General features: G+C 59.2%; 1 protein-coding gene across 1 annotated transcript; it reads left to right on the top strand.

Annotated features, from left to right (window-relative positions):
* The first annotated feature begins 1,558 nt into the window (after nucleotides 1-1,558).
* Nucleotides 1,559-3,772, top strand: SP9 (Sp9 transcription factor). Its single transcript, XM_050900230.1, has 2 exons — nucleotides 1,559-1,617; nucleotides 2,398-3,772. Exons 1-2 carry the CDS (start codon nucleotides 1,597-1,599, stop codon nucleotides 3,754-3,756), a joined length of 1,380 nt encoding a protein of 459 aa, XP_050756187.1. The 5' UTR covers nucleotides 1,559-1,596; the 3' UTR covers nucleotides 3,757-3,772.
* Nucleotides 3,773-8,794: the final 5,022 nt, after the last annotated feature.

Here is an 8,794-nt window from a genome sequence, read left to right as displayed (position 1 = left end):
AAAACGCAACGCCCGCCTTATTTAAGCGCGAAAAAAACCCACATCAAAACAAGCAAAGAAAAGCGAAATCCTCTCAAATTCGCGGTTTCTCCATCTTGCTCCTTAGCGATGCCTATTTTGCATCTGCTAGGAGGTTTTTTACACCGGATGGCTGAGGCGGCACCGAGGAGAAGGAAATATTGACTCAAATGCAGAGCAAGCACCCGGCGTTGCTTGAACGCACTCGTATTCCTGGTTCAGAACGGTACCCAGCTGCACTGGGGACGGCAGAAGCAGAGGGAAAAGCTCCTATTCCCGGCCTTACAGAGACGATCGCAATGATGAAAAGTTGCACGCCTATTGATCTTCCGCGGACACAGTACGGGCAAGTTCTAGCCAATTACTTAAGAAGCCTCCGATAATTACAAATCAAAGGGACTAGCTTGCAAGACATTGAGGAGCCGAGGCTTGGACTTACATTTCCCACATGCAGAGAGCAGGTAAAGTCTCTGTCGCTCACTGGGCGTGTGGAGTGTGCACAGTGCAGAGGCCACAGGCAAGTGCTGGGGAGGCTTATTCCAGCAGCGCCCTAGCACTGCTAGGAGGGAGCAAGCCTTCTGCCATTAGCAGCACTGTTTCCACGGGGGTATATGAGGCTTGAAAAATGTGCTGCAGGCTGCGAATCTGACTTTCAAAGTCTGTTGCCGGGGATTACTCTGTAAAATAAAATCCTCTCCCTTAAGCGACAGGATGTCATATGCCCCTCGTCCCCCCTCCCGCCCCGGTATGAGAGCAAAGGGATGCCTGTCGGTTCCCTGCCTTTGGATTTTTTGGCGCTTTATATAACTGAAAAGCCTCCTCGGTTCCTTTTGCAGAGAAAGTAAGAAGTACGTTGTGCCCGGAATCGCTTCAAGTATTTAGCAAGGCAAAACCAAAAAAAATTAACGTGTTTTCATAACATGTCATTAGGCGCTGTTAGGTTATCTGTATCCAACACGGAGAGCTGCCCAATGGCCTGTGAAGGAAGCAAAGGGCCTGTTGAATAACAGCAATGCGGGTTTGGTTTACTGGACGCGAGGATCGCAGGTGACTGAATACGCAGCGGGGCATCTAACACCTCCTGCACAGTTTACAGGCGACGGCGGAGCGGCGTCAGGCGTGACACCAGCCCTCCGCCGACGCTGACCCCCGCTCTCGACTCCCGCCCTCTGCGGCTCTCCCCGCTTCTCCCGCAGCCAGCCGGGGCCGGGGCAGCGTCGGCTTCTGTCGGCGGGAGTCGCAACCCGGCGGGCAGCGGGGGCTTGTAGTTAATTGCGGCGCAACCGCCGCAAGTCCGGAGCGGGGAGTTTTCTCCCCGCGCGCTGACTGGCACGCGCCCGGGGCCCCGGCGCCGGCACCTCCGCGCAGCCTGATTGGCTGCCGGGCCGCTCCGGCCCGCTCCGCCCGCGCCCTCATTGGGCGAGCGCCGCCGCCAGCGGTACTTCAAAGCGGGCGCTGCCCGCACTTAGGCAGAGTTTAGCCCCGCCGAGCCGGAGTGTCCTCAGCGCCGCCGGGCAGCGCGGGGCGCACAGCGAGCGCCGTCCCCCTCCGCCCCGCCGCCCAGCCCAGGGACGTGCTATGGCTACGTCTATCCTCGGGGTAAGTCGGCGCCGCGCGCTTCCCGGCGGCTTCTCGGCGGCGGCTTTCCCGCTGCCCTCCGGAAAAAAAACTGTTGCTGCCGCCGCGTCGCGGCTGCCCCTCGTGCAAATCGCGCTGACCCGCGGGCGAGAGGTAATCCCGACCCGCCTCGGGGGACTTCGCTGCGGGTTTCCCATCGGGTCGTTCGCTAAAGAGTTTCGTCCGCGAACTCGCTTGCCCGGAGAGAAGCCGGGCTGCTTGTGCTTTCTTTTGTTTTCTAATTTTTTTTTTTCTTTCCCCCTCCCTTTAACTCGAAGCGCTGCGGTAGATTTCCAAAGATTTTTGCTAGCTCGGCTTTGCGAGTGGCGCCGGCCGGAGGCTCCGCACCCCGTTTGCCTCTCTGCCATCTCGTTTTTCCGCCGCTCCTGCACGGTGGCTCGAGGAGACGCCGCACTTCGTTCCCACGGGATTTTTGGTCGAACGGCGGTAGGCTCGAGCAGCCCGGCGCTGCGCGGGGCGTCCCGAGCCGCCCTCTGGGAACACGCCTGTCGCTCGTCCCCGCCGGGACCCGCTTCCGACGTAAACCCCTCGGGCGCCGAGACCGGTCCCCGGCGGAAAACGAGTTGTGCCGACCGGGGCAGGGCTGGAGCCTTCCTCCGAAATCAGAGGGGAAAAAAAACCCCAAACTTTTCCGCGGTGCCGCTCGTCGCGCCGGGGTTCCACCCGCGCCGCCGCGTCCCCGCGGGCGCCTGGCGAGGCGGCAGGGGTGAGGCTGACGGGCCGGCTTTGTCTCTCCCGCAGGAAGAGCCGAGATTTGGAACGACTCCCCTGGCCATGCTGGCCGCCACCTGCAACAAGATCGGCAACACCAGCCCCCTGACCACCCTGCCCGAGTCCAGCGCCTTCGCCAAAGGGGGCTTCCACCCCTGGAAACGCTCCACCTCCAGCTGCAACCTGGGCTCCAGCCTCTCGGGCTTCACGGTGGCCACGAGCAGGGGCTCCAGCGGACTGGCCAGCGGCACGGGCACCGCCAACAGCGCCTTCTGCCTGGCCTCCACCTCGCCCACCTCGTCGGCCTTCAGCAGCGACTACGGCGGCCTCTTCTCCAACTCGGCGGCGGCGGCGGCGGGCGTGTCCCCGCAGGAGCCCGGCGGGCAGTCGGCCTTCATCTCCAAAGTGCACAGCTCGGCGGCCGAGAGCCTCTACCCGCGGGTGGGCATGGCGCACCCCTACGAGTCCTGGTACAAGTCGGGCTTCCACTCCACGCTCTCGGCGGGCGAGGTGGCCAACGGGGCGGCCTCCTCCTGGTGGGACGTGCACACCAACCCGGGCTCCTGGCTGGAGGTGCAGAACCCGGCGGGGGGGCTGCAGAGCTCGCTGCACTCGGGCGCCCCCCAGGCCTCGCTGCACTCCCAGCTGGGCACCTACAACCCCGACTTCAGCTCCCTCACCCACTCCGCCTTCAGCTCCACCGGCCTGGGCTCCACGGCCGCCTCGCACCTGCTCTCCACCAGCCAGCACCTGCTCACCCAGGAGGGCTTCAAGCCCGTCCTGCCCTCCTACACGGACTCCAGCGCGGCGGTGGCGGCGGCCAGCGCCATGATCTCGGGCGCCGCCGCCGCCGCCGCCGGGGGCGGCTCGGCCCGCTCCGCCCGCCGCTACTCGGGCCGCGCCACCTGCGACTGCCCCAACTGCCAGGAGGCCGAGCGGCTGGGGCCGGCGGGGGCCAGCCTGCGGCGCAAGGGGCTGCACAGCTGCCACATCCCCGGCTGCGGCAAGGTGTACGGCAAGACCTCGCACCTGAAGGCGCACCTGCGCTGGCACACGGGCGAGCGGCCCTTCGTCTGCAACTGGCTCTTCTGCGGCAAGCGCTTCACCCGCTCCGACGAGCTGCAGCGGCACCTGCGGACTCACACGGGCGAGAAGCGCTTCGCCTGCCCCGTCTGCAACAAGCGCTTCATGCGCAGCGACCACCTGAGCAAACACATCAAAACGCACAACGGGGGCGGCGGGGGCAAAAAGGGCAGCGACAGCGACACGGACGCCAGCAACCTGGAGACGCCGCGCTCCGAGTCCCCCGACCTCATCCTGCACGAGGGGGTGGGCGCCGCCGCCCGCGGACCGGGCAAGGAACCTACCGCGGGGCCCGGCGACTCCTAGGGGCAGCGCCGCCCGGCCCCGCGCCGCCGGGGAGCCCCCGGGGAGCCGCCCGGACTCTGCCCCGCGCCGGCCGGGGGGACGCGAGCCGCCCCGCCGCCGACGGCGCCCGGGGCCGCAGCGGGGGCGGGCGGATGGCGGGGCCGGAGAGGCGCGGACACCCCCGTCCCGTCCCGCCCGGCCAGTAGGTACCGAGTGACACTTTCTTCCGTTTCCTTTTTCTCTTCTCTTCTCTTTCTGTTGGAAGGAAAGCATCCTAAGAGAGGCTTAAGGTGAGAAAGCAAACTGCAAGTCCGCGACGGCTCCTCTGTATCTCATAAACATCTGTATAAATAGGGTTCAAAAAAGAAGAAAAAAAAAAAAAAAAAAGAAGAAAACCAGATCGTGTTCGCTTATTTTTCTTGTAAATGTTGATCTGATAGGGGGTTTGGGGATTTCTTTTTTTTTTATTGGTGAATTCCTGAAATTCAGGGAGGTTTTGGGGTTTTGGTTCCATTTTTTTTATTTTAAATTTCTGATGCACTTTGTGGAAGTCAGTATATATGTAAAAGATATTTAAAATGTTGAGTTAACATTTCACTCAAACACACGTAAGTTAAGGTCTCTTAAAGAAATTAAATGCGTTTATCTGTATGGAAAAAATCTTGACATATTTTCATTTTGGTATTATTAAAGAACTCTGAACAACACGCTCACGGGTTTGTTCTTCTTCGTGCCCCCTCCTTCCCCCCGCCCAGCCCTTGCAGCGGTCAGGTTTTTAGTGGGAGCCCTCGCACCCCTCCCCGTCCTCCTTACAGTGACCGTGATTAAAAATACGGCAGGCAGCGATAGCCGGGAGGGGAAGGAACCGGCCCCCGAGCCCGGCGCGATGAAGCGCTCCCGTCGCTCTTTTCAAACCGCCTTAGTTTTGGTTTGTGTTTGTTGTGTTGTGTGTTTGTTTTTTTTTTTTTTAAAACCCAAATTTAAACCGAGCCCGAGCCTCGCTGACACCAGCCGGGAACCACGCCGAGCCCTAAGCGCCTTTGGCGAAACCGGCCCCAAAATCGAGCGAAACCGAACTGTGCTGAGGAACTATTTATTTAATTTAAAAAGCCTTTAGCGCCACAAGGCTGCCTAGGTTGGGAGGTGATCTCGGGGGAATAAATCGCTAGAGTCAATACTCCGGAAAAGACATTTCATGCCTAAATGAAAATCTTGTTAAATGTTATTAATTTTGACTTAGAGCACACAGCAGCCCCCTGTGCCTTGTATTCCCTTATTAGGGATTCATGTCTTATCAAATATCTAATTAATCTCCTAGACATCATTTGTTCTGGCCAACTTTATCTCAGCTGGTCCACGGGGAAAACTCTGAATATTCTCGGTGACAAAGCTCCCTTGAAGATCCTTTTAATTGTCCAAATTAACTGCACCAAATTTGCATGTCAAACGGTAAAGGGCAACCTGAGATAAAATGTAAACGTTTTAAAAGCCCCAAACTAAGCACTTGATTTGATAACTAGGCTTTTTAATGTTATGGAAGACAACTGCTCCTTTCCTTTTCAAAGACAGTTGATCTATGCAAATAGTGAATTGGAAATGCTTATGTCCCCATGCAGTCAAATGGTCCTTGCATGTTATTTGAATATCAGTGGCTCTGCTATTGAAAAGGTTCAAGGATGCTCTCTGACTTCTTTGTGATTACTCAGTGCAGCGTCTTATTCTGAAGAAAAAAAACTCAGGAATAATTAAAGGCTGGGCTAAGGCCTGGGAACACATTTGGGACAGGAATCTCATTTAGACAGGCTCTTTCAAAATAAGGCACAGTTAAATTGACCAGAAGGCAATTATTGAAATGAAAATTATTTTCACTCCCTTTGTCTCCTGACCACCAACCTAACAGCCACAGTATTTTTTTTAAAGGCAAATTGTTAAATGAGATAATTGTGTTATTAAAAAAAAGGGGGGGGGGAGAGGAAAAAAAAGTTAATTTAGTCTGCCCGGTACAGATTGGAGGAATACAAATATTTTAATCCTCCATAAAACAGGGAATGCAAATAACATCGGGAAACGGATTCTGCTGTCGGCCACCAACTGGAATAAAGACGTTGCGTTAAAGAAAATACATCTGCCGTGAATACTAATAACGGCGTCCCACCTCCTCCGCGCCACTGTTGCACAAAAGCGACCGGGCAGCGCCGACACCGCCTCTGCCCCGGGGCGGCGGCGGGAGCCCGGCGGGCCCTTCCGCGGACAGGGGGAAGGAAGCCCCCCGGGAGGTGCACCTCGCATCTGGCTGCCGACAGCACCCTCCCCGAGAGCCGCTCCGGAATTTTGCGGGCCGAAAGCATCCCGGCAAAGGTGCCTTTTCTCCCGCCCCCGCCCCGCCGGCGGCTGGGTGCCGGCAGGTTTCCCGGCGGGCAGGGGAGGGGAGGGGAGGGGAGGGCGGGCGAGGGGAGCGGGCGAGGGGGACGTGCTCGGGCAGAGGTAAAATAAACAGCGGGCTGGCTCGCCGGGCGGCGGGACGCGGCTGGGGTTGCGGAGGAATGCACCCGCGCGGGGTGTTGGGCAGAAGTCAGCTTTGTTTTCGATTTATAATAAAACACATCAAAGGAAACCATCCAGGTCCAGTTTCTGCCAGGCCGGGGTTACAGTTCTCAGCTCAATGATCAAGGACCTCTTCGCATTGCCTTTGCCCCTTCGGGTCAGAAAACGTCCATCACTTACAGACTCCCCAGAAACGAAGAAGGGAGCAGCTCTGGGCCGCAGAGCCGGTTGGTTTAATCGGGAAAATAGAAAGCATGTCACCTTTTCAAAAATAAATGACACCATTCTTTCGTACATGTTGGCGATAATTATATGGTCTGGGGAACTTTTACACAAAGAAAAACTAAAGAACAGACGGTGTGAGAACCGAAAAAGAAATCTGATTTCACTCTTCGAACCCGTAGTTCAGCAGCACCTCTTTAGGGGGAAGACGCTAACCCGGGAGCAGGAAAGCACCGGCAAAGAGAGAGATGCCCTCCCGGGCTCCGGCGGGGAGGGAGGCAGAGGGGAGAGCTGGGCTCCCCGCCGCCTTGGCCCCGCTCGCCCCGGGCTTGCCCGTGAGCTGAGCTCCCACTTACAGCTCGCTCGAGCCACTGCTTCCCACTCCCACGCCTCGCGGACAGCAGCTTCACGCCGGCTCCTCGAGCCCGTTAAAACGCGGCTAAAAACCAGCCAGCGACAGCAACCACCAGCCGACGGGAAAAGGTAAAACGCCAGCAGAAATTATTTACTAAATGTCATTCGATCGCTGGGTCCCCGGTTCGCAGGAAGCGTGTCCCCTGCCCCCCGCGGGGAATTGCAGCCCCAACGGCTCGTTTTACACTTAAAAGGTAACATTAATGTTTTTGTTCTAATGAGATAATATATAAACACCCGATCCGGTGCCCGGACAGTTTCTTAATTGCGTCTTTCAATTCAAATGGAAACTTTATCTGCGGGAGCTGTAATTTATTTGCAGCCATTATCTGTTCGCCAAGATCCTCTCCCACCCTTCCAAAACGCAGATGAAGGGAATCTTAACAGGAAGACCGCCCCTTTGGGTAATTGGTGCACTAAGTGTTTATTTTAAGTGAGAATAATTTAGCTACAAATTTCCTCAAGGAATAACATTCTTAACACATTAAAAAAAAAAAAAAAAAAAAAGCCTGAAAGCCGGGATTTGCGATCGCGCCTGGCGGTGCCCCAGCCCGGGGCCGCACGGCGGCTCCTGGGCGCCATCTAGAGGCCCGCGCCGCCCCGCGCTCCCGCGGCAGGCGGCGGGCTCGGGGGCGCGGCCGGAGCCCGCCGCGGGGGCGGCGGCGCTGCGCGGGCCGGGTCGTGGCGAGAAGCCGGCGGCGTGGAGCGCGGGGAGGCCGCGGCGGCTGGAGGGGGACGGGAGCGGCGGGGCCGGGCCCCCGGGAGCGGGCGGGCGAGCGGGCGGGCTGGCTCGGGTGAAGTTCTGTGGGAGACGGCAGGGGCGGGACGGGCCCGCGGCGGCAGCGCGCACCCACCTGAAGGGAGACAGCGGCGCGGCGGGGTGGCCGGCTCGCCTCTGCAGCTCCTCCGGGGCCGTCACCCGACGGGGCGGGCGGGCCCGTAGCAATTAATGGCGGCACCCCGCCGGGGGTGGGTCACCGCTCCCCGCCCACCGCGCGGCTCTGTGGGCCGGCCCCGCACCTGCGGCCGTCCGGGGGGCCGGGCGCGGTCCCGGCGAGCACCCGCCGGCGGGCACCGGGCGAGGCACCGCCGCCGCCTTCGCGCCGCTGTTTTAACACAAACCCGCGGCAGTGCCTATTTCCGAGATGTGCTAATTGCTACTTGGATGGCAGGGCGCGAAGTCCTTGTCCGTTTCCTAGTACAAAGTAGGTTGCTAGAAAATTTGAAATTGCCTTTCAGCCTAAAGCTGCCTTACCTGAATGTCATAATTACAGTAATTATGTACATCCAAATTACATGCTAATTAAATTAGAATCAAATCGTTCTAAATCGAAATCAAATGAGGTAGCGAGAATTAATCAATGACAACATAAATAGAGAGCTTCCTTTAGGGATATTTATTGTAACGATCCGAGCAGGAACCCGATCTGGAAGTCACCTGTTTATTTACTTTCGGAACAGCAATCATTTACGGTGCAGCATTAATTTTAAACGATCGGTTCCGCGGGGCGGCAGAGCTAAAGGGCGGCCCAGGAGCCCCTCGCCCGAGGACGGAGGCTCTCGGCCGCCCACCTCCAGGCGAAGCCCTGGCCGCCCCGAGGGCCGCTCGACGGCGCCGGCGGGAGCGGGAGCCCGCCCTGTCCCGCCACCACCGCCCTCAGCGCGGGGCCGAGCCCCTGCCCCAGCCCGCCGGGGCCGCGCGGCCGGACAGCGGCCGTTACAGCCGCCGGCCCTCCCTCGGCCACAACTTCTCCCGCTCCGGCCCCGGGGAACCCCGGCGGAAGGCTGCGCCGCCGGGCCCCGTCCCTCCCCGCCAGGCTGAGGGAGCCACCTCACGCCGCCGCCGTCCCCGGCCGCCCAGCCCCGCCCCGCCCCGCGG

Source organism: Gymnogyps californianus, chromosome 7 (assembly GCF_018139145.2).
Source record: "Gymnogyps californianus isolate 813 chromosome 7, ASM1813914v2, whole genome shotgun sequence".
In the NCBI taxonomy this organism is placed as follows: Eukaryota; Metazoa; Chordata; class Aves; order Accipitriformes; family Cathartidae; genus Gymnogyps; species Gymnogyps californianus.
This window is presented reverse-complemented; position numbering and strand designations above follow the sequence as displayed.